Source organism: Prosopis cineraria, unplaced genomic scaffold (assembly GCF_029017545.1).
Source record: "Prosopis cineraria cultivar Desert tree isolate PC_DT_omini unplaced genomic scaffold, ASM2901754v1 PC15, whole genome shotgun sequence".
NCBI classification, from domain to species: Eukaryota; Viridiplantae; Streptophyta; class Magnoliopsida; order Fabales; family Fabaceae; genus Prosopis; species Prosopis cineraria.
Window position 1 is genome coordinate 3,461,617 of NW_026555346.1, and position 26,150 is coordinate 3,487,766.

At 35.9% G+C, this 26,150-nt stretch overlaps 1 protein-coding gene across 2 annotated transcripts; it reads left to right on the forward strand.

Moving 5' to 3' along the window:
• Positions 1–215: 215 nt before the first annotated feature.
• LOC129294426 (uncharacterized) lies at positions 216–20,160 on the forward strand. 2 transcript variants are annotated; one of them, XM_054932797.1, is made up of 20 exons: positions 216–1,723; positions 6,185–6,270; positions 6,479–6,829; positions 6,924–7,007; positions 7,101–7,157; positions 7,260–7,484; positions 10,514–10,553; positions 11,716–11,848; positions 12,367–12,458; positions 12,580–12,825; positions 12,941–13,188; positions 13,283–13,510; positions 13,609–13,827; positions 13,922–13,975; positions 14,126–14,191; positions 14,315–14,455; positions 14,535–14,588; positions 15,719–15,778; positions 18,862–19,266; positions 19,408–20,160. In XM_054932797.1, exons 1-20 carry the CDS (start codon positions 478–480, stop codon positions 19,573–19,575), a joined length of 4,203 nt encoding a protein of 1,400 aa, XP_054788772.1. In that variant the 5' UTR covers positions 216–477; the 3' UTR covers positions 19,576–20,160. The 2 variants fall into 2 exon arrangements, with proteins under 2 accessions (XP_054788772.1, XP_054788771.1); XM_054932796.1 differs by having other exon boundaries at positions 217–1,723; positions 7,101–7,484.
• The last annotated feature ends 5,990 nt before the right edge of the window (positions 20,161–26,150 follow it).

Sequence of the window (26,150 nt, forward strand, 5' to 3'; positions counted from 1 at the left end):
TTGTTGACACTGCCAGACTGGACAGGGGACCCGAGGGAACCGACGAGGTGATCGTCATAAACATGCCACGCGTGAATTGATATATGGTATACGAAAGCAATCCTGTGGCGGCAAAGCAGTAGAAAACACCCGCTTATAAAAATATCTGTCAAAACGAACCTCCCTCACTGCCTGCAAGAAACGCGAATCTCTCTCCCTTTCTTTTTTAATTTTTCTTTTCTTTCTGGTCTTGAAAGCGAAATCGAACTGCGAGAAAACAATTTAGTCTAAAAAACGGATCCGAAAGAATACGAACCAGAATAACTGAACCCTAACCCTAGACCGGGGCTTATCCTAACCTCCCCCTCACACTGTGCACGTGAATACGGAAACCGAAGTTTGATTAGGATTTTAGAGCCAGGGTTCCGCACAGTGGTAAGGGCAACCTGAGCGAGGTTGGAGCAGGACATAGGACAGGGTTAGGATTTCAACGATGGTATGCTTAAGTGGTTATTTGGTTTGTTGCCGGCGATGACCGGGGGCCGATGTCACCGGAGGAAGAAGATGGAGGGCAGGGGTGCGGAAGGAGGTTGCGGAACCGAGAACATGCCTTGCACGGTTTCGACGGTTCCGGTTAAATCCCCGGGGACCCGACCGGGAAATTCTGATAACTCCACTGCACTTGAAATTGATTACTACTCGCAGGCTATAAAAGCGCTCAGTGAGCGCTCGCCTTTTGACGTTGCGGAAGAGACTTCAACGTCGACGGTGCCTACACTGCCCAGTAGGTGGACAAACTTCTTAAACCGCCACTCTGAAAGTCGTAGGCGGCACAAGAAGTCCTATTCGGGGGCGGACAAGAAATCGTCTAGAGCATGTGAGAAGTCGCGTGGTTCAAACATCTGGGTTGAGACTGAGGATTACTTTAGAGACTTGAAATTGCCGGACATAGACAACTTGTTGGAGGCATCGTCCTCTTTTAGTTTAGCTGCTCAGAAGTGTTTTTCTATTCCACCAGTGGGAAATGCTCCAAGGTCAAATGTAGCTTGTTACGTGGATGACAAGGTGCCTGATGGAAACCTAAATAGCGAGGTTGTGAAGAATGAAGATCGTGTTATGGAAAGTAACAGCGTTGCAGCGGGAGTTTTGGCTCAGGATGACAGGGGTTACGGTACTTTTGAATCGTCCTGTAGTTTAGAATGGCTTTTAGGATGTAGGAATAAGACTTCTCTCATTTCTGAGCGCCCTTCAAAGAGAAGGAAGCTTTTGGGTGGTGAAGCTGGGTTGGAGAAATTTTTAATGGCTAATCCTTGTGACGGAGACTTTCCACTGTGCCATTATTGCTGCAGGGGAGACACCAGTAGAGAGTCCAATCAATTAATTGTCTGCGTTACTTGTAGAGTTGCAGTTCATAAGAAGTGCTACGGTGTGCAAGATGATGCAGACGAGTCTTGGTTGTGCTCTTGGTGCAAACGAAAGGATTACATCGGTGAAATGGTGCATCCTTGTGTGCTTTGTCCAAAGAAGGGTGGTGCTTTAAAGCCTGTTCATAGACTTGAGGAAAGTGCTGGGTCTGTGCAATTTGCTCACTTGTTTTGTTGTTTGTGGATGCCTGAGGCTTACATAGAGGATTTGAAGAAGATGGAGCCTATTATGAATGTAGGAGGAGTTCAGGAATCCCGGAAAAAATTATTCTGTAATATTTGCAAGGTGAAGTTTGGCGCATGTATTCGATGTAGCCATGGTATGTTTTGTTGCCCTCTGGTACTACCCAATTTTTATTTTGTAGGCTGGTATTCTGGAGAACATTCTAGTGTCTGGGAACTGTTGATCATTGTGTATCTGTTAGAGCTCTGATTTGAAAACATGTCCGCTGTTTCATGTCACTAGTCACATCCCTGTATTTGTCTATAATCAATGGATTTTGGGGCATTTGCTAATGGAAGATGGTCTGGTAATTTTGTGCTATTTCGAAACTAGTTTGTGTTGTGAACTCATTTTAGTGAATGTGAGTGACTTTATCCAATGCTAATGAGCATTTGATCCTTCTGTTCTGCATTTTATTAACTTTAAAGGTTTGTATCAAGGTTCAGACTGGTCAATTCATCAGCTTTGCAATGTTTTTATGCGAGTAGTTTTTCAAGTGCAGGCTTACACTTTAAGAATTGTAATGATCATGAATGCAAACATCGGACTGAACAAAGGCAGATAATTTAGAAATGCAGAATGATACTTAAAATGCAAGAACAATAAATATTTATTGACTCAGACTAACTGGAGTGATCATTTTTGTTGCAATTGTTTAAGTTAAATTTCCTAGTCCTTGATGTGTGTATTATGAGTAAAATCCAAAAACGTGGACAAGTAGTAACACCAAGGATTAGGTGGTGGCAATTAAAAGGTGAGAAGCAAGATATTTTCAAGCAAAATCTTTTGGATAAAGGAATTTGGGATTCTCAGGGAAGTGCTAACATCATATGGGAGGATATGGCTAAAAAGATACGGGAGGTTGCAAAAGTAGTTTTGGGAGAATCGAAAGGTTCTGGTCCGAGAGATAAGGAGTCTTGGTGGTGGAATAATAGTGTACAGGACAAAATCAAGTATAAGAAGAACTGTTTTAAAGCCATACATTTGTGTAACAATGAGGAAAATTGGGAGAGGTACCGTATGGCTAAGAAGGAAACTAAGAGAGCTGTGGGTGAAGCTCGTTCCAAAGCTTTTGAAGAATTTTATAAGAACCTTGAGACGAAGGAAGGAGAGCAAAATATTTATAAGATTGCCAAGAGTAGGGAAAGAAAATCAAGAGATCTAGAACAGGTAAGGTGTATTAAGGATGAAGAGGGAAGAATTTTAGTTACAGATGATGAAATTAAAAATAGATGGGAGACTTATTTTTCTAAACTTTTCAATGATGGAGAGGATTCATCTAGTAACTTGGAGGATTTAGTAACTGGTGAAGGAGAACAAAATTTGTCATTCTATCGAAAAATACGTGATAAGGAGGTAAAGGAAGCTCTTAAGAAAATGGCAAATGGTAGAGCTAACGGACCTGATTGTATATCTATCGAAGCGTGGAAATGTTTAGGTGAAGAAGGGGTGAGATGGTTAACTAAGTTATTTAATGTGATTTTACGGTCCAAGAAAATGCCTGATGAGTGGAGGAGAAGTACATTAATTCCTATTTATAAAAATAAAGGAGATATTCAGAATTGTACTAACTATAGAGGGATTAAACTCATGAGCCACACAATGAAATTGTGGGAGAAAGTAATTGAGCACAGGTTGAGATTGGAGACAAGTATTTCTGAGAATCAATTTGGTTTTATGCCAGGTAGATCAACTACAGAGGCGATTTATCTACTAAGGGGATTAATGGAAAAGTATCGTTGTAAAGATAAAGATCTACACATGGTTTTTATTGATTTGGAAAAAGCTTATGACCGTATACCAAGAGAAGTGCTTTGGAAAGCGTTGGAAAAAAAGGGAGTACGGATTGCTTATATTAAAGCCATACAAGATATGTATGAGGGGGTAAAAACTAGTATAAGAACGCCTAGTGGTCAAACAAAGGATTTTCCTATAAAGATTGGACTACATCAGGGATCATCTCTGAGTCCTTATTTGTTCAACTTGATTTTAAATGTTTTGACGGAACATATTCAAGAGGAAATCCCGAAATGTATGCTCTTTGCGGATGATATAGTTCTTATAGCAGAGACAAGAGAAGAGGTTAATTGCAAACTTGAGTTATGGAGGAGGACATTGGAGTCGAAAGGTTTTCGTCTGAGTAGAAGTAAGACGGAATATTTATATTGTAAATTTGGTAAAGGACTATTCGAAAATAATTTCGAAGTGAAATTGGGAGATCAAATTATACCTCAAGTGGAAAAGTTTAGATATTTGGGAGCCATTATTCAAAATGATGGCGAAATCAGTGGAGATATTTCACATAGAATTCAAGCTGGGTGGTTTAATTGGAGAAAAGCTAAAGGAGTTATTTGTGACCGTAGGGTGCCTAATAAACTTAAAGGAAAGTTTTATCGTACTGCTATCAGACCGGCAATGTTATATAGTAGTGAATGCTGGGCTCTAACGAGACAGCAAGAGCATAAAGTTGGAGTAGCAGAGATGAGAATGTTACGATGGATGTGCGGACATACACGTAAAGATAAAATTCGAAATGAGCACATACGTGAAAAAGTGAGGGTGGCACCTATTGAGGAAAAAATGGTAGAAAATCGGTTGAGATGGTTTGGGCATGTACAAAGAAGACCAAGGGAGGCACCAGTGAGAAGAGTGGAACATATAACTTTGAGTCCGATTAAGAGAGGTAGAGGAAGGCCTAAGAGAACACTCTTGGAAATTGTTGAACGTGATCTCTTAATTAATAATATTTCTAAAAGCTTAATAAATGATAGAGCACAATGGCGTCTTGCAATCCATGTAGCCGACCCCATCTAGTGGGATAAAGGCTTGTTGTTGTTGTTGTTGTTTTCAATTTGGTTAAACATTTGAGTAAACTTATTTATTTTATGATAAACCAATTTAAGTTGTGGGAATAGGCAAGGGAGATTTTGTTAAATACTTCTATTTAGGTGTTAATTTTTTGTAGCAGAATATGGCATATCAATATTGTATTTCCAATTCGAGTAGCATTTTGTAAGACGTGGTTCTTGTTCACATCTTTTATGTAGTCTTCTGTGTTTGTTTTGCTTCCTTTTCTGTGAGGTTCTAAGTTTGTTACACCAAGAGATAATGTGTGCATTGGTACTCATTTATCATTATAGTGGCCAAACTATGATGAGATACATTGAAATTTGAAGAATCTTTTAGGTGATGTTTGGTATGTGCATTCTTTAGTTTTGCCAAGCACTTGAAACCTATTAACAAGATCTTTGGATGTAGCAATTATGAAAAATTTAAAACTTCAGCGTTGTATATATCCCAACAGTATGCTATTTTATAATTTTGTATATCTCATGATCCATTCATTGATATTATATATATATATAGGTTTCAGAGTCCTTTATAATTAGGATGCCTATATGCCAAAAGCTGCCTAAATCTCTACATTTTTTTTAATCAGAGCATAGACTTGAAGTAGGGGGAGTGCTTTTTAACTCTGCTTCTAATGACATTTAAATGACCTTCGGATGAGAGATGGGGCTATGTTTTAAGCTAAAGTGGAAATATGATGTTTATGGATTTGGTTTTCAAAAGGTAGCTGCTAGTTTTACTTCTTTATGATGCAGACTAGATGCATCTTGTGTTTTGAATCAGTCTTTCTGTGGGTGATAATGTTACATCTTATTGGGTTCATGATGCCATTCCAATATGAATTTTGCTAATTAACTTTGAGCCTTAATGCATAACATCTTCAAGATGAAGGGTGAAAATGGCCAAAACATGATATTTTGCATCTATTGTATAAAGGGAAACAATCCCTGCTTAAAATGGCAGGTTTGCAGCAGAGTCAATTTTTTTGTCCATTTCTGCTGGGCTATTCTTCATCAATCATTTTTTATGTGCTATTGAAGAAATTGTTTTCGTTTATCTTTTGCAAGGGTTATTGTTGTTCAATTTGACTTGGAATGGTCACATTGGTCTCTTTCTGTGTGATTGAAGGATGCATTGATTTTATTGTTCTTGAGGACTTCATTTACTTCCTTGTTATATCATACTTCGTGTAAACAACAATGTGATATATGTCAACTGAGGAGAAAGTTCTATTGCTGAAAGCTGGGTTGTTTGTGCTCTTAAAACAAAGTTGTTCTGACAACAGCACTAAAAGTTTCATAAGTTGATAAATATGTTTATATTTTGCAGTATAGCATTTCTTTTATGGTTTTGAAGTGGATTACAAAAGTGGCCCTCTAGAGGGTGTGCAAAAAGGGTCCATTGGAGGGGTTTGTAGTATGCCATTTGTGGTTCAGTTCTGTTTATGTAGTTTTCCCGCATATAAATGCTGCTTTCCCCCCTCCTTTTCAAGTATCATGTTTCAGATATGCTTTATAACCATCAGTAGTTTGATGTATTGATAGCTGTATCTGGAATTCATTGATTCCATACTTCTGAGTGGTAGTTATTTTCAATTGTTAGCTTTGTTGTGTTCTCTGGTGGTTGGTGCTGAGGTTCTTCATTGTGTAGTACAGTTCAAGTTCTTGTTTAATAGCTTATAATTCCTTGCTGCTGGGTGATGTTACAGGATCGTGCAGGTCTTCTTTCCATCCTTTATGTGCTAGGGAAGCTAGCCACAGGATGGAGGTTTGGGCAAAAAATGGTCATGACAATGTGAGTGTGCTTGATTTGTAGAAACACCAAACCTTAATTCTCTTTTTCCATCCTAATGAAGAAAGGAAAGGAAAAATAAACAAGATGTTTAGGATCAACTTAGGAACAGCTCTACATTTTTAGCATCATTTCCCCCCCTTTTAATCACAAGTATCCCAGCCTTGTTTGAGGAGTTGATTATGTGCTCTCATGTGTTTTGTATGATCAGATCGAGTTGCGGGCTTTCTGTTCCAAGCACAGTGCCATCTTGCATTCAGGTGGCTCTGTAGGTTTTGGTAGTGATTTATCTTCTGCTGACAGCCTTCCAGCCGGCAGGCATTACAATTTGAAAATTGGTTGCCAAAATGGAGGCAATGTTGGGATAGTTTGTGATGGTAGTCCTGATAAATTGAGTCATAGTGAACCACCAGATGAAGTGTTGTCTGATTGTCAGTTACATGCTCACGAAACATCAGAATGCAGTAGTTTGCCACAACTAAATGATACTGCAGTGGTGGGGAGGTCTGATGAGATTGCCAATGCACCTGACTCCCTTGGTTTTGCACTTGTTTTGAAAAAGGTATTTTGCATCAAAATTAAACTCGTTTGCATGTTTAGCATATAGTGTAATTATCGTGATGTGAATCCTGAAACTCAAAGTTGCTCCCTGGCAGTTGATAGATCGAGGAAAAGTTGATCTGAAAGATGTAGCTTTGGAGATTGGCATTTCTTCAGATTCCTTAAGTGCAAATATTAACGTAAGGCTTAAAATATTTTCAGTCTAACATGCAGCAAGTGGTGCTTGAGTGTTTTTGCTTTAACTTGTAGTTTTCTCTTTTTTCTTCTTTCAGGATTCTTGCATGGCCCCTGATGTGCAACTCAAAATAGTCAATTGGCTAAAAGCTCATGTATATACTAATGCATTTCAGAAAAGTTTGAAAGTCAAATTCAAGCCTGCCAATTCATCCAAGGGTGAAATTGGAATCACTGATGGTTCTGATACTCCACAGATATCAGACTCTGAGTTGCCGGATCCTGTTGCCGTTAAGTCAGTGCCATCAAGGAGAAGAACAACCGGTAATATCAGGATTTTGAAAGATAACAAAGCGGTATGTTCACCTGGGGTGATCTCTAGTGAGAACGGAGTGCTAATGGACAAGGTCAAAGGAGGTCAATCTGAACATGAAAATTCTGAAACATCAAATGAGGCATCCATTCCTGATACAACTGAAACGGTAATTTTTTCTTGTAGTAGTTATCATTTTTTGAAGCCTAGATTAATTGGATATTTTAATTCATAATTCTGAATGTTTTGTAACTTTTTAAAAAAATAAATGCATGATAAGAAAACTCAAATTTGTTTTATATCCCAATCATAGTAGGTTTCATTAGCATTGTGACATTGGAGTCACATATAATCTGAGTTCTGGAAATGCGTGTTAAAGTTGCACTCTTTTGTTGTTCGCTCCTTCCTAATCTGTACTTGATTTTGATTATAATTTTACTATATCAATTTGTGGCACTTGTACAAAGGGTGCGATCCGGAATTGAACGAGCTGCTTATTAAATGCTTGGTCGGATTATTTACTTGTCCAAGACTCTGAAAATGCTATGAAACTCTGTTTTTCTTTTGCGCTCTCTCTCTCTCTCTCTCTCTCTCACACATTTCATGTTCCTGAGCTTCCTCTAATTTTAGTGGAAATATTTTAGAATGCACAGCATGAAAGTGATGGTGGTCTGTCTTGTGAATGCTGTGTCTCAATGACATTGTTTGGCTTTGGACATTTGTTGATGCTGTATGAGGGTATTTTAATTATTTCTTGGCTAATTCATTAAGCACGTTATTGTTGTCTGGGTCCTTAATTTGGAATTTAGGGTTATTCTATGAGTGATGTGTTGGGATTTTGTATTTCGTTGTTAGGATTTTGGGATATCTCATAGTGGTGTCCTAGTGGGACTATGCTATTTATTATAGAGATGGGAAGTGGGTGGGCCCTGCCCTTAAGCCTGGTTTTCCAAAAATTTCCCTTTTTTTGAGTCCTAGCCTTTATTCAAATGGTTTAGGGCTGGGTCTTTAAGCCCCTTTTTGGGGAAAATGAAAATATTTTTAAATTCAAGGTAAATCTAAAAAATCCAAATCAAACAAATTCTAGAAAATAAGTAAAAGAGGTTTAGAAGTCTAAATTAGAGATGAAGATAAAAATCTTAATCTACATCCAAATCCTCCTTTTCATCATCTATCATCAGATCAAATTGGAAGTCGTGATATTTGATAATATGATACAAGCATTAGATCAAATTAAGGGAGTCGGACTTACAGGTTTGATATAGTCATAAGATCAAATTTCAAAGAAGACACGAGAAAGAAGAGGAAATTTAATATCTTTTGGCTGTATATTATCATGAATTCTCAAGGAAGATCTACTGCACACCACATGGCATAAGGGTGTTCAAAACTGATTCAAACCAACCCAAACCGAAAGAAACCGATCAAAACTGAATAACAATCAAGTCTGTTTAAGTTTTTATGATATGGGAACTGATTGGTTCGGTTCAAGTTTTGGTTTTGAGTATTAGAAACCGAACTGAACCAGACTTGATTAAAAAAAAATACTACTTATTTATTTATAAAATATAAAACCATTTATCTACAAGAAACATTTTGTTTTGAATTTTTCATAGTAATATATGAACATTTTTAAAGGACTTGAATGGAAATGCATAACATCAAATAATTATAATAATCATAATCATGTTATGACTATCATTTAATTATTTGCAACTTGAAAGCCTTGCGCATTCAATTTATCTACAAGAAGCATTTTTTTTTGAATTTTGTATAATAAGGTTTTTATTATTTATTAAAATATAAATACATAGATAAACATTTTTAAAAGACTTGAATGGAAATGCATAATATTAAATAATTTTAATCTTATAAACTGATATCAATTTTTATGATTAATTATTGTTAATACATTAAAATTTTATTATATTTTTATATCTCTATTGATGAAAAAAAAAAGCCAAAAAGAATTAGATTTAATTCTAATACACTGCACCATTATAAAGATGGAAAGAAAAAAAAATCAAATAAGTGCATCGAAACCTGATCTAAACCTTAACCAAATCGAACCAAACCGAAAATAAAACCGAACCAAACCGAGCTCCATAAAAACTGATTAGGTCCCATATATGTGTAAACTGAATGTTTCAGTTCGGTTTGGTTTTAGTTTGGTTCGGTTTGGTTTTTGCCTAAAACCAAATCAAACTGAGCCTATGAACACCCCTAACATGGCATACCTGAAAGAAGAGGGAATTTAATATACTCATATTTAATGGAACAATAAAAAATTTGTTATTATTATACAAGCATCATATCAAATTGGAAGCCATCCTATTTGATAATATTAAGTTGCTAGTTATGCAGACCATTGCAGTGGGGATAATATTATACAAGGGCTAGGTCTAATTTCAACTTGAGAATCAAAGAATAGTATGCAAGAATCATAGTATATTATACAAGAATTAGATAATTAGAGGTACCTGAAGGCTGAAGTAGAGTGATTGAGATCAGCGAGCACCTGAAGTGAGATGGCGAGAATCGCGAGCACCTAAAGCCAAGAGCCTAGCTCGGGTGGCTTGTCAAGCTCGGTTGTCTTCCCCCTTTTATATTTTCCTGCACAGCATGCTGCTTCATCATGATATAATCTCTGATAAAAACCCTAACTGGCTAACTCACTTCACTCTCATTATCTTTTGACTCATTCACTGCTCTCCACTCTCTAGTATTCAGCACTAGTTGCGGGGTTCTTGTAGTTTATGGGAGCTAGGTTGTCTGGGTTTTCTGTATATGGGCATATTATCCAACATGGGATTTTAACTCATCATGGAATTTGAATAATTATTTACTTGATTTTCGTCCAACACCAATTTTTCTTGATGATATTTTGACTTGGGAGTGAGCCAAGTTGTGCAAAGCTTTGATGGTCATTTGATAGGTTTATGGTGTTTCGATTTTCTAATTTTTCTTGTCTATTTACTTGTTCGGCATATTGTAATTGCAATGTGATTCTTATTGGAAGTGAACATGCAATATTCACTTAGTTCATGTACTTGTTGCGGTAAAAAATTGAGAGGTATATTTATACTTTAGTTTTGACTCTTCAGAGCTTTCTTTCCTATGCTACATGCTTCACTTAGGTGGAAAATAATTTTACTTTTTCATAATTTTTTTATTTGCGTGTACTTTTATTTTGTGCAGAAATTAACCAAGTCTGAGGATGCATTTTCTGATTCACAAGGTATGGCTTCATAATGAAACTATGGTTGAGATACAAGCTTATGTCTTCTTGCTGATTTTTTTTTTCCTACTTAGAACTACGGCCTCTTTGGTAAACAGGAATAAGGGGGTGGGATTGGAATTGGTATTGGGTAATGCCTCCTTTTCATGTTTGGCATGGGGTAATGGGAAATTTAATCCCCGTCCCATCTCACAAGGTATGGCTTCACCTAGGTGGGATTACTCAATGCCACCCACCCCTTGGTATTGGAAAATAAATCTTGAGATTGATTATTTCCTGACCAAAATGCTCTTGATCCCTCCCGTTTCCCATCTCCTTCTACCCTGCACCCATCTCTTGTCTCTTCCTCTGCCCTCCACCCTTCCTTACAGTGATAAAGGTGATGGTGATGCTTCCCACAACCACACAGAGGCACAACAGTGAAGCTTGAACCAGGAGGAGGAAGAACACTAATGGTGACCCAGGGGAACAGTTGAGTGAATTGATGAAGCAGCGGACCAATGACACCTAGAAAGAAAGAAAAGGAAGGATGGAGGGGTGAAAATTTCTTGGCAGGGTTGATCTGTGTCTCTCGGAGGATGAACCAAGAAGAGGAACGGTGCCTCACAGATCTGAAAATTTTTTGGTGATTGGGAGTAGCATGAAGAAGAATGGAGATGAATATGGATTTTCAAACTTTGATATGGATGTTTTGAACTCGGATCTGTATTGTTTTCTTGAGTTTCCTGACACAAATTAAAGCACGATGATGTTTTCTTGAGTTTCCTGAGGCAAATTAAAGCACGATGAAGATGGAAGGAAGGATGAGTTTGGGTTCAGCAGCAAGAATGGAAGGAAGATGAGGGTTTTTGTGTCTTTTTTGCAAAAAATTTTTGTTGTTTAATCCCAGTATCATTTTTTTAAATCATATGATATACCAAACATCATTTTAAGACTTATTCTCAGTCCCAAGGCCAGCCCTAGTGCTTTAAAATGCAATACCTTGTACCAAATAGGGCCTGCATGGTTTTATGTATGTTGAAATTTGAGAGTTGATTTTCATTGCATATTTGTCTGAGTTACTTTTACGAGTGCTTATGAATTCTTGTAGTTTCCCTATATTCAAATTCTTTTTATCGAATTTTGTTTCACTATATTTACATTGTGTAACGTTGTTATGTAGGGAATGCACATAAACGTGGCAAAATAGGCTTATCTGGAGGTGTTTTGGAAGAAAAGCTTGCTATTGATTCTATTTCTTCTGGTCACCACCATTCTTCTTGTTCTGCTGCAGAGTTACCTGCTTCTGGTTTCATGTGAGCTATTCAAATTGGATATTTCTCTTTGGTTCTATGAGACATTTGGTTGTTTTAATTGTCTAATTTTCAACTTTGGCCATACTTCATCTCTCTGTATATTGAAATCTTACTGTTTGAAATTCTCTCCCATCCAGTCCTTTATGCCAATCATAATCATGATAGTATCTATGAAGCATTGGCGTGTCAAATGGAAATCTTCTTTGGCACGACACCAATCCAATGTTTGTTTTTGATAACAAATATATGAATGCAAATTAGTTGCGGGTTCAGTGGGGTAGTTTCTCGCATTTTATCTTGGTTGCTGTTAAGTTTGGAATTTCAAATAATCTTAAATCTTGTAATGTTATTAGCATGTGTCACAATATGTGTTGTCGGGAGTTTTTTGATGCATATGTGTACTAAGGACTTTTATCTAACATTAACACTGAGCTTAAGGGGATATGAGTTCTATCAATATTTCTGCTTCAGTTCAAGGGGATATGTTTCTATCAGCATATTCATTTTTTGTTATGCAGGAAGATTGAAGGAAACTCTTGGTACATTCACCCACACGTCCATAAAAAGTTATCACAGATTCATGATGGGGTGCTTTCAAAGGATGTTATATGTGAGTTTCATTTGAGTCTTTTTTTTTTTTTTTGGTTTTCTGGATTAAGCTGCATTTGAGTCCTTGCTTCTTTTTTAACTGTTTTTTTCAGATCAGTCATAATAGATTTGACATTTGGCAGGTCAAAGGGAGGAAGAAAATTTTCATTTGGATGGATCCTCAGGGGCTAGTGGTGGCTCTAGTCACCAAAATCCAGGAGTAACTTGCAGTGACATTTGTAAGGCTGATAGAGTAAATACAGAGCAATTGGTTATGGCTAGAAATATGGGTTTATTAGAATCTTGTCCGAAAGATGAAGTGGAGGGTGAACTAATATATTTTCAACATAGATTATTGCAGAATGCAGTTGCAAGGAAGAAGTTTGCTGGTATGTTCTTTATCATTGAACTCTTAAATCAATTCATCAGTTAAAATAATTGCATCCCATCTAGTTTTTGACACATCATATTAACTTGTGATTGTGCTTTCCTTTATAATTGCAGATAATTTAATTGCAAGTATAGCTAGGAGTCTCCCGCAGGAGATTGACACAACACACCAGCAAAGGTGGGATGCTGTACTTGTTAACGAGTATCTCCGTGATCTTAGGGAAGCAATAAAGCAAGGCAGAAAAGAGAGAAGGCACAAGGAAGCACAAGCAGTGTTGGCTGCTGCAACTGCAGCAGCAGCATCATCATCTAGGGTTTCTTCATTACGGAAGGATGCCTTTGAAGAATCTGTACTGCCTGAGGTTAAATATACAAGTTTATATTTTAATAAAATTTCTCATCTTAAGGTGACATTATTTGTGGTTGTTATTAACATTCAATTATATTTATTTTCAGAATTTGTTAAAGCACACTTTCAGTGGGAGGACTGGTGTTTTCTCTCAGCCAATGCCGCGGGCAAAAGAAACACTTTCAAGAGTAGCTATGGTTAGGACTTCATCAGGAAAACATTCAGATCTCGGTCTGCCAGCTGCAGATTTTTCTAAGGAACATCCCAAATCATGTGATACATGTAGACGGTCTGAAACTATATTGAACCCAATTCTTATCTGCTCCGGTTGCAAGGTTGCTGTTCGCTTGGATTTTTCTAAGGCTGCAAACCTTTTTGATTTTCAGGAAATTAGCATATGATATGTTATTCTTAATAAAGTTCTCTTTTTCAGGTTGCTGTTCACTTGGATTGCTATCGTAGTGTGAAGGAATTTACAGGTCCATGGTACTGTGAATTGTGTGAAGATTTATCATCTAGAGTATCTGGGCAACCTTCTATAAATTCCTGGGAGAAACCTTATTTTGTTGCGGAATGTGGGATATGTGGTGGTACTTCCGGTGCTTACAGGAAGTCTTCAGATGGTCATTGGGTCCATGCCTTTTGTGCTGAGGTTATTTGAGCTACTTGTTTGGGGGCACTTTTTTCCATTTTCAATGTCTTACTTTGCGTGAGTGTGACATACTGATATATTTAATATGTTCTAGTGGGTTTTGGAGTCGACTTTCAGAAGAGGACAAGTAAATGCTGTTGAAGGAATGGTATGTGCTATCACTGAATATAAGATTTCTGATGTTTTGGAAATATTTTGACACAAGACATGTAACTTCAACCTGTCCCTTTCCCTAAGCTATTTAAAATTTGAGCATGCGATTACTCTAATACTTACGATGTTTAGTGTTGAATGCCAGGAAACTCTGTTGAAAGGAGTTGACACTTGTTGCATCTGCCGCCGCAAGCATGGTGTATGCTTAAAAGTAATGATGACATCAAAATCTCCCCCCACGCTTTTTTTCTGACTTTATCTTATAGCCATGGTCTTTTGGAATTAATTATCTTGATTCATGATTTCTAAGCAGTTCTTTATGCGGTGAATGCAGTGTAGCTATGGCCATTGTCAGACCACATTTCATCCATCCTGCGCTAGAAGTGCTGGTTTTTACATGAATGTGAGGGCTGCCGGTGGCAAGCTGCAGCACAGGGCTTACTGTGAAAAGCATGGTTCAGATCAGAGGGCAAAGGTCTGTTTTTATTGGTAAAATATTCTTATTGAATGTCTGGGATAATTGTACCTTATGTCATTATTTCTCAATTGCTCAGGCTGAGAGCCAAAAACATGGAATTGAAGAGTTAAAAAGTATCAAGCGAATTAGGGTAAGATTTCTCCTTCCATCTTTCCTCAAAGTTGCTCCTGAAACATTAGTTTGAAATGAAGTTGCTCCTGAAACATTAGTTTGAAATGTACATTTGTTTTATTTAGTACTCTGAATCTCTAGTCACAATGTTTTGTCAATATTTTGATATTTATACATAGAGTTGTTGGCCCTGAATCTGTGGCTGTCCCAAGTTTTTGAATATTGGTTATATTTGTTGCATCTTTGGACATCAGAGATAATAAAGTAAAGGAATCGCAGACATTCTGCTCGTTGAAGGGATAGTCATTTGTAACTGAAGGCTATGTGGTGCACTGTGCATGACTCCATTTTTTGGGTACTTGGGTTCGACAGAATTCAGATGATTTTGTTCATTAAGAGGTTGCCTTTTATTGTCTGTATGATGGTACCCATTCTTTTCTTCAAAAAAGAAATTTATAAATATGTTTTTGGAGTGAAGTTGTTCTGCTGTAGCTATAGCCCTCCCCTTCTCCAACTGATGTTGTTAGGGTGACAATCCTTATGTTAACCTTGTGACCTACAATAAATAAAACGCCATGGCTAGGCATGCTGGCATTTACTTTTGACTACCACTGATAATTGCTTATTCTTTTCCCGTCTCCGAGGTTAGAGATACTCAATAGTTGTTGGGACTATAAATGGTTAGATTTTGACTATTATGGGAGATGTGGAGAAGGAATAATAGAGATTTGGGAAATGGTATAAGGTAAAATTGCTTGTGCATGAGGATGCACTCCCCCCTAACTTGGACACAGTATCGTAGGGGCTGGTATTGTCCAGGGTTATATTGACTTGCTTCTTGATATGGGCTCATCTGCATGCCCAATTCACTTTTCTATTTTAATTTTGTTAAAAGTGATTGAACCTTTGAACTCCAAATAACTAGTCAATGACTATAGCTCTATGTTTAATTAGGTTAAGGATCAAAGTGATTGTACATGATGATGGCCATGGTTATAGTGAATGTCACTTTTTAAGAGTATTGTTATGTATTTGTAAAATAATGAGCCCGGCCTCTATCAGAAGCGTTGCCAGTCATAGGTGATGTAGCTTATTTATTTTTTCAGTTAATCAAGTGGCTAGGGTGATTGTGTGAATTCTCTTGTGCAGGTTGAGTTAGAGAGATTACGTCTCCTTTGTGAAAGAATTGTCAAACGTGAAAAGATAAAGGTAACTCTTTTAAATTGTGAACAGGAAGGTATTGTACTCCATTGGTTCTGTCACTGCAGTGTATTTGAGATTTGTTCATTTGTTTAACCTTCTAGCATTCCAATTGATGGTTTTGTGAAAACTGAACTTACTTTTATTCAAAGACGAAAAGCATATATATAAAGTACAGGCAGATATGATTGTAGTATCATATCAGAACAAAATAGAATGAAATAATATCTAATCCCTAAGAATCAGCAGAGAAATTTATAACAGAAAATAAGACTTAAGTTTAGGGTTAGGTTGAGTTAGCTAATGGGCCTGTGCCCCATCAGCCCAGTTTCCACGCTCCCCCTCAAGCTGGCGAATAGATATTGATCATTCCTAGCTTCCTTATCATCTCTGCAAAATTTGCTCTAACAAGAGGCTTGGTCATCATATGTGCAACTTGATTTCCTGAGGGAATATATGCCAGATCTCTGATTTTAGCTTCAATTTTTCCCTTTGATGAAATGCCTATCAATTTTAACATGCTTAGTATGGTCATGTTGAACAGGATTGTTTGCAATCTTGAGAGCTGCCATACTATCACACCACATTTTTATAGGAACCTTCATTTCTATACCAAGTTCCTTCAGTAGTTGTACAACCCATATACCTTTGCAAATTTTAAAAGCTAATTCTCTATATTCAGCTTCTGCCGAGCTTTTGGAAACAATTGGTTGTTTCTTGCTCCTCCAAATAACCAGGTTGCCCCACACAAATTTGCAATATCCAGTGGTGGATCACCTATCATAGGTGGCTTCTGCCGAGTCTGCATCAATGTAAATTTCCACATCTGTTACTTTTTCTGATCCCAGCGCTCTCTTACTGCCATCTGTATAGATTTCTATATTCTTCTTATTCCCCTTTGAGAAGAAAAAACCCTTTCCAGTTGTGGTTTTCAAATATCTAAGAATCCTGTATGTTGCCTCCATATGTTCCGAGTATTGCTTGCAAATTGACTCACCACTCCTACTGCAAAGGATATGTTAGGTCTTGTGTGAGATAAGTATATGAGTTTTTTCACCAATTTCTAATATCTTTCTTTATTCATTGCCTTCCCATCAGGTTTCACTTCCAGATTACAATTTAGTTCCATTGGGGTATCAACAGATCTTGCCCCCAACATTCTAGTTTCCTTGAGTAAATCCAGGATATATTTTCTCTGTGATAAATTAATGCCTTGTGAAGAGTGAGCAACCTCCAGACCTAGAAAATATCTTAGATTTCCAAGGTCTTTAATCTCAAATTCGTTAGCCAAGCGTTGTTTTAGTTTCACTATATCATCCACATACACGATTTGATTAGAGTAGTTATTCACTGACCAGACTGTCTCACAAATAGTGTATGATCAGCCTGAAATTGAACATAGCCAAATCCCTTTACAGCATGGGTAAACTTCTCAAACCAAGCCCTGGGTGACTACTTTAAGCCATACAGTGACTTGTGCAACCTACATACTTTACCTACATTTTCTGGACCTCTTAGTCCTAATGGAATCTCCATATACACTTCTTCTTCCAATTCCCCATTTAAAAAGGCATTCTTAACATCTAATTGAAATAATGGCCAGTCTAAATTAGCAGCAAGAGAAAGTAGAACATTTATAGTATTGAATTTCACCACCGGTGCAAAAGTTTCTTGATAGTCAATGCCATACGTTTGAGTAAAGCCTTCTGCAACTAATCGTGCCTTATATTTATTGAGACTACCATCAAGATTATATTTCTTTGTGAGAACCCATTTGCTCCTTACAATTGACTTTCTTGGAGGCAACTCCACAATTTTCCATGTCTGATTTGTATTTAGAGCTTTCAACTCTTTATCAATAGTTGCCTTCCATTTAGGATCAATTATGGCCTCCTCGAAAGTCTTAGGTATATTCTCTCTATCAATAGCAACAATAAAGTTCTTAAATTGAGAATTGAGTCTGTCATAGGAGACATACCTGCTCATGGAGTGTCTGGTGCAACTCCTCTTGCCTTTCTAAGAGCAATAGGCCATTGAAGATCTTCAAGATTACCCCTAGTTTGAGAATCATGACTTCGCCTTAGAGCAACAATGGGATCTTCACTATTGATGTGCTGTTCAGGTTGTTCTGTCACTAATTCATCCAAGCATAGTTCAGGATTGGGCTCGGGCTCGGGCTCGGGCTCAAAATTGGGCTAGGGCTCGGGCTTGGTTTCAGGCTCGGGATCTAGAATAAATATAGTGGAGGAATGGTCTTGTAATGTATGAGGGCTCACACTAGGACTACTGATTTGTATATTATTTGAATGACCATTATTAGTGGCACAAATTAGCCATTCACCATCATTCTCCCCCTAAATGGGTATTTTGGGAAAGAAAGGTAGTGATTTGACAAACGTGACATTCGTAGTGACATAGGAACGGAATACCTCAATATGTCACTACTTGGGTGAACATAGCACCCTTTTGCACTCGCAGCTTGTGATTGAAAAAACAAAGACAAAGGATGTTGATGGGCTTGCGAGTTACGTCAGAACAACACGAACAGAGATGCAGGACGCTGTGTCAGACAGAGACGCTCAGAACAGAGACGAACAGACGCTTAGGGCAGAGATTCACTTGACAGTTAGAGACGCATGCCAATTTACGTCAGAGAGCAAGAGCGCACGTGAGAGACGGATGAAGGAGGACACTGGGTACAGGCTGACGGCAGCTCTGATGCCATGATGGTTTTGTGAAAACCGAACTTATATTCAAAGAAGAAAAGCATATATATAGAGTACAGGTAGATATGATAATATCATATCAGAACAAAATAGAATAAAATAATATCTAATCCCTAAGAATCAGCAGAGAAAATTATAACAGAAAATAAGACTAAGTTTAGGGTTAGGTTGAGTTAGCTAATGGGCCTGTGCACCATCAGCCCACTTTCCACACCAATAACATTGGGTTTTGCTAAATTCTAGTTGAAATTTCTCTCTATTTGGTTTTTTTCAGTTAGAGTCTTACATCTCTGATTTTTGTTATGCTTATTCAACTGTCTGCTGCCTTTGTTGATGATTGGCCATCCCTCTTGTGAATATTTTCAGCGGGAATTGGTTCTATGTTCACACGACATACTTGCCTTGAAAAGAGATCATGTTGCTAGGTCTGTCTTGGTTCATAGCCCTTTCATCCTTCCTGATTGTAGTTCAGAATCAGCTACGACATCCCTTAAAGGGAACACGGAGGGATACAGATCATGCAGTGAAGCTGTCCAAAGGTCGGATGATGTAACTGTGGACAGCTCAGTGTCTGCTAAGCGTCGATTACATGTGGCTGTTACCATGGACAGTGACCCAAAGTTGGAAGATGACTGTTCAACTTCACAAAGCCATTATAATCATAAGAATCCTGAGAGGGTGCAGTTTTCGGGCAAGCAGATTCCTCACAGAGCTTCCATCATATCAAGAAATCTTTCGGATGACAGTGGATGGAGATCAAAATCAAGAAAGGTGAATTTGGCTGCAAAGAGTCACTGATTTGGATGTCTGAGTTTGTGTTTCCTTTTTTTTTTTTAATTTTTTTTTTTGGTTGGAAACGTAACAAATTAGTTGGTGGTTGTTGAATTGGTTATGGCATATTATGCTTTACAGCATCAAGAGACATTTGGAAAAGAGCTGGTTATGACGTCAGACGAAGCATCAATGAAGAATTCAATGTTACCTAAAGGATATGCATATGTTCCTGCTGATTGCTTGTCTAATGACAAGCGATCTAAGCAGGACGTATTTACTAGTGAACCAGAGGAGCGCAATGGGTAGAGCGATGGATTCCTTGACTTTTTTAATGCCTACTTGAGGCTGACATCCACATTATCCGATACCTTTTGCACGCGAAGTATCTGGGCATTTGAGGAGAATGGCAAAATGTATCTGGAGATCAGCGACAGGGCTCCGGCCACTATTTTCTAGTGTGGCACGAAGTTGTGCTCTGCTCTGGCGGGGAAAGTTTGACGTTGCTGTACGTTCGCAGTGAGAGTAAACTGTACAGTGGATGAGCGTTGCTTGCGTTTACTTGTAATAGAGGGGCTTGGATTTCATTATACTCATACTCGGAGGAAGCACGGAACAGAAGCTTTCCTTCTTGTGGCAATACCTGCGAGAATTTAGGGCACCATCAGCTGTTTCCTTGTAAAGAAGTTGTATATATGATGACAATATTAATTTTCAAAGGACTGGTGCTCGGCATGAGACTCATCGGGCGTATAAATTATGTAACCTCTGTCTTCCTTAAAGTTTGTACTATGTATTCAGTTGTCCAAAAAAGAAAAGTACTTTGTATTCAGGCAAATATATATATATATATATATATCGTGCGCGCGCGCGCGCTATATTTCGCTTCCTGCATATCTATTGCACCCAGAGTATCAATGCTGATTTTCATTTATAACTTGATAAATATTAAATATGTGAGTGAGTGTCGAATTTGAATTCAAGCTACTGCGCCTTTTTTAATGCCTGAAAATGTACGTTTTTCAATGTTTCCAGAGTTGAATTGGACAATATTTTAGTTGAGGCGGTACTTTATTTTGATTAAATAAATATATTTTAAAACACTCCCTTATGTCTTTATTTTAAGGCATATTTTAGAAGGAATAGGTGGTCTTTATTGTAATTATTTGATTTGATTGTTGAGGTAGTAATTACATTTTTCAAAATTGCCTCAACTTGAAGGTCTAATGCAATTTTCTTTTAGAACTTTGGTATGCAATTCATGGTCTTAAATAAGAAAAATTTTTTATTTTTAAATAAGTTAATCAATTAATCACTTTTTCTTATTTTGTTAAGATAATTGGAGGTGTTTTATGATTTTTAATTTATTTAAAATTTAAAAACAGCAATATTCTTGGTTCAATTTAAATAAAATAAACTACATAGACTTGATTTAAAGTTGAGATAAATTATAAGGACTTGAAGTCTATTAATTAAATTTACATTATAATTATCATCAACATTTATCAATAATATATAAATGAGTTGACAATGAGTCTAGCTATATTAATCCTGCCCTAGCCTAACCATATTGTAGTTTAACTGTCTAAGCTTCTAGCTTACATCAGCAGTCACCAATGATTTTCTAATCATAGGAGTAAACGATGTTGATCTATCCCATTCGCCCAAAAAAAAAAAAACTAGATATTTCGTTGACTGATAGGTCTTATGTGGTTTTGATAATCATGAAGTTTCTTAAATTTTGTGTATTAATCTCTTCGATAGATTTCGTGGAGTGGTTAGTTTATTCTAATTTATCATAAATGTTTGGATTTTAATAATTTCTTGTGTGTGTGTTTTGTAATTACTCTCTCTGTCTCTTGTCTCTCTTTGTGTGTGTGTCTTATAATTACTCTCTCTCTCTCTCTCTGCGTGCACGCGCATGTGTATGTGTGTTTTAATAGTTTCTGGTGTGTCTTCTTGTGTGTGTGTTTTGTAGTTACTCTCTCTCTCTATCTCTTTGCGCGCGTGACCTTTTTAAAATAAGATATGCTGCACAAAGGCAATGGATTATAAGGTTCTTTGATGCGTGCATGCATGACCCTTTTAAAATAAGATATGCTGCACAAAGGTAATGGATTATGAGATTCTCTGATTATCATTTTAGCATTGTTGTAAAATCGTTGGATATTCTAAAAGGTCTCAACCTATTAAAATTTCAAGTTTAACAAGATTAATATCTACTTTGATTCCTCATTCAACACAATTTTATTGAGAATTGTCTATTATTCAAACTTTTTAACAAAATCAATTATCTGATAATGAAATATTGAATGATTACTTTTAATCATATTTTTTTAAAAAAATTAATAAGTGCATGGATATGTTTGCCCACCAAGTTTTCTAAAAAAATTTATATATTATGATTATTAATGATTGACCCATATCTTATGCAGAAACTTCATGACCTGTAGCATGACATGATTGCTTTCTTGCATGGTCGTAACTTTCTTTTAAATCAAAAAAGATATGCTAGCTTTTTTTATTTATTTATTGAGCAAGTCAAATTACTGCACAGGGATTCGAGATGTGACACTGTGATAGGGATCAAGAGATAAATCAAAATCCAACATATAGTATATTTGATTCATTTTAGGACATTGAAGAATCAATGACTAGATCCAAAGTTAAGAGGACGAAAAAGGTCATGAATTTATTAACTAGGGATATTCTAAACGATTAAGAAGTCTTGAAGGCAAATAAATTTTTAGAAGACCAAAGAAAGATTTTTAGCATCTTGGGCCTAATTCAAAATATTCATGCTCATGAATCCAATTAGTTTAATTATTATAATTTTCTTATCTTTAGAAAATTAGTTTATTTTATTTTAAATTTAATTTTAGAAAAATAATTAATTTATTTTTTTAATTCAAATAACGATAAAATATATCCATTAGAATATGACTTATCCCTTGGGAATCCTAGATTAACTAAGATTGCATCATTTAAATTTTTAGAAGTCTATTTAAATAGTCAAGCCATTTATATTTTTCATACTTAATTTGAATTTATGAATTGAATTTGTTCAATTGTAAGGATATTTCAATTAGTGTTATTCTCCTTAAGATAACACATTGTAGGATTTTGAATTATTGTAAGCTATCGTTCGGTTGTCTCGTATCATTTGATATTTAAAGCCTTGATTGCTTTTTTAGGTTGTGTCCTTCCATTGTGTTCTTTCGTTATTCTTCATTATTTATTGTATTCATCTTATTTATTCGTTCATCCTTTCTTCCATATATCATTCATCAATTTTTTTTTCATCTATTCATTTGTTTATATTTTTTTCCTTTTGTTCTCTTATATATATAAAAAATCTTTTGATTTCTTATTGATTCTTGGATCTCTTTCCCTTATAGATTTAGATTGAAACAAAAAGTAACATGTTCCAAACGGAAAAGATAATTGAAAAAAAAGGAGAGAGTTGACAAGAAAAGTATATCTAAATAAAATAGTTAAAAAAAAGAAAGAGCAGAGATTCAATCTAATAGATAATAGAATTTGTATATTTTTTAATTTGGTGAATCTTATCATATCTTATCTACTGTATCTTCTATTATCTCAATTTATTTTTTATCTCATCTTATTTTATCAAATCATATCTCATCTAATCTCATATCCCATCTAATTTCATTTTATCTTACTTACCTTATTATGTCTCATCTTTACATTTCTTATGTAACTTAACGTTAGTTTAACCGTAATTGTTGTCTCACAATATCATTTCTCACTTACAACTTTGCCAAATTGAATTTGAGTGAAAAGTGTTTAATTACACATTGACAAAGTGATAAATACGAGTGATATTCTATTGAGTGAAATACATAAGCGAGCGTGCAAGGTTCAAACTTTATTATTTTTGCTATATTAAACTTTCAAGTATATCATGATTGAGTATTTTCGCTCAAGGGAAAACTTTTTTCAAAAACCTAAAGTTGATTGTGTTAAGGCTTTCCAAGAGAAGCTTACCAAACTCAAAAAAGAACTTAGAGAAATAAAATCCATAGCTTCCTAAAGAGATGAAAGCCGTTCTTCTTATAATGAAGAAGAAGTTCAATCCACTAATAAGAAGAAGAAATCTCAAGCTAAATTTGACCTTTCCGACCAAAAGATTAAATACCCATCATTTAAGGGTAATCCAAATTGAGATATCTATCTTGATTAGGAACTTAAAATTGAGAAAATCTTTCAATTCAATAACATACCTAGTAAAAACGAGGTAAAAATTGCTACTCATCAATTTTTTTTATTATGCACTAATATGGTAGGAAGATTTCTTAATGAAGCACCAACTCTAACACAAAAAGCCTTTAAAGTCTTGGGAAAAGCTTAAGAAGTATATGAAAATTAAGTACGTGCATGACTGCTATTACAAAGAATTAAAAAGAAGGCTGTGATTGTTTAACTAAGGTTCAATGATTATGAAGGAGAATGTATATGATCTTGATTAACTTAAAATGCGAGCTACAGTACATGAAGATAATAAAGCTTCCATGGCTAGAATTATTAATGGGCTTAGGCTGAAAATCAAAGACAAAATGGGTATGTATACCTTTATAGATAAGGAAGAGTTTGTGTATAAGGCCATTAAAATTAAGAAAAGGTTTCAAAAAAAATAATTGAAACCTTTAACTTTTAATTGGAGGGACTTAAAATCAACCTCTAAACTGAAGGATTCTAAGGCCCAAGAAGAATCTAAGTCTAAATATGATGGTAAAGGTGTATCAACCAGTGAAGCTTTAGTTACCGTCTGTTCTTTACAAGTGTAACCTCAAGTAGATAAGAAGTAAGAACTCAAGAAAAAGAGGAGTTCAAAAACTACCTACAATTCAAAGGAGTAGAATCTATGGCCACCATTGTCCTTGATAATGAGCTAGAAGTTGAATCAACAAAGGCAGAAGAAAACTTGAATATTGAAAATAACGTAAATAAATGTGTAGAAGGAGACTTTCTTATTCAAAATACCATACTTGTGGTTGAAGAAAATCCCCTCAAACATAAAGAGAAAGGTGAAAATATGAGTGGGAGTTATTTGAGTGAAAATATTTAAGAGAGTGTATATGAGCTAGAGAAAGACAAACAAAAGAGATAGGTTAAAAAAGTTTTATCCACTAACATTCATAATCATTCTTTTCTAGCTGTGTTGATTCTCCATTACAGAGATTTAATGATGCAGTAATGAGAATAGATAATAAATATATAAGCTCATTATTGAAAGATCCTCAAGAGTTAAGGATGACTCTTCTTCAAAAGGAGGAAAATGATGTGATCATATGTGGCAACCTAATTAGTATCCATGATGTCATCCTATGTGACGTCTAATATGGCATCCTATTTGGCAAATTAGTCCTAGATGGCAGTATGTATGACAACTATGTCTTAGGTGTCATTACTGACATCTAAGATGTCATCTTATTTCGCAATCCAATCCTAGACTATTGGATTATGTGACAACTTGATACCATGTCTTAGAAGGTATTACATGTCATCAAATCACCAAAAGCCAAGTTATCTAAGTGGAGTAAAATCTAAGTGAAGATACTTATACTCAAGAGACTATAATAAGTGCTGGGAGTCCAAAATACTATATTAAAGGCCTAATACACAAGTATACACTTGGAGGAGGAAAATTGAGCCATAATTTTATGTTAAGCCTAAATACATATTCTACGTTTTATTCTCCTTTTAAGGTGAATGCTTTAATTAAAAGGAGAAATGAGCAGTATGATGAACAAGCTAACAAAAGGCACCGAAAAATTGTCTTTGAACTTAAATATTAGGTTTGGGTACATCTCAAGCTTGTAAGATTTTCAAATATGAGGAAGACAAAGTTACATCCAAAAGGCAATAGGCCTTTTCAGGTGTTGGATGAATTAATAATATTGCTTAAAATATAGACCTTCCTAACTCCTATGGGAATGTATAAGCTACATTCAACATTATAGACATTTCTTTATTTAATACATATGATTCGAGGATGAATCTTCTTTAAGAGAGAGGGAATGATAAGGATTAAGGGATGAGTTATAATCCAATATTTAGTACATTTGATTCATTGTAGGGTATTAGAGGACTAATGACTAGATCTAAAACTAAGAGGATGAAAGAAGCCTTGAATTCATTAACTAGGGATGCTTTAAATAATTAAGAAGTTGTAAAATCCTTGAAAATTAATCAGAATTAAGTTAAGTAAAAGAGAGTAATTATTCGAATTAATATGGTGTGTGCTAGAGAGGTTTAATAAGTGCATTTAGTTATGGTTTTAGTCTTAAATTTGAGTCTGAAGCCAAGTCGGATCACTTGAGTGTCAAAAAGTGAGAAAATATGAAGGGAGTATCTTTGTGCTATATGTTGTGGCATGTAGCACGTCCACCGCAGTGCACAACTAACATACACGGAGGAAAGGCCTTTTTTGTGCCATGCGCCATAGAGCATGGCCAAAATTTTTGATACATTGGTCATGGATCAAACAGAAAATCAAAAGGAGAAAAGGGGGAAAAAGAATAGCATACATGATTTCTCTATCAGGGCTTATGGCTTTGGAGGTTTAGGAGTACTTTGGAGTTAGAAAACATCTAAAGTAAGATTTTTAAACTCTTTTCCTCCCTTTCTCTTCCATTTTCTCTAATTGAGAAGTTAGGATTTAAGTTGTAATGGTGATTTTTGATCCATATAAATCAAAATGAGAAAAGGGAAAAATGAAGAGCAAACGTGATTTCTCTATCAAGGCTTATGGCTTTGGAGATTTGGGAGTACTTTGGAGTTAGGAAACATCTAAGGTAAGATTTTTAAACTCTTTTCCTCCCTTTCTCTTCCATTTTCTGTAGTTGAAAAGTTAGGGTTTT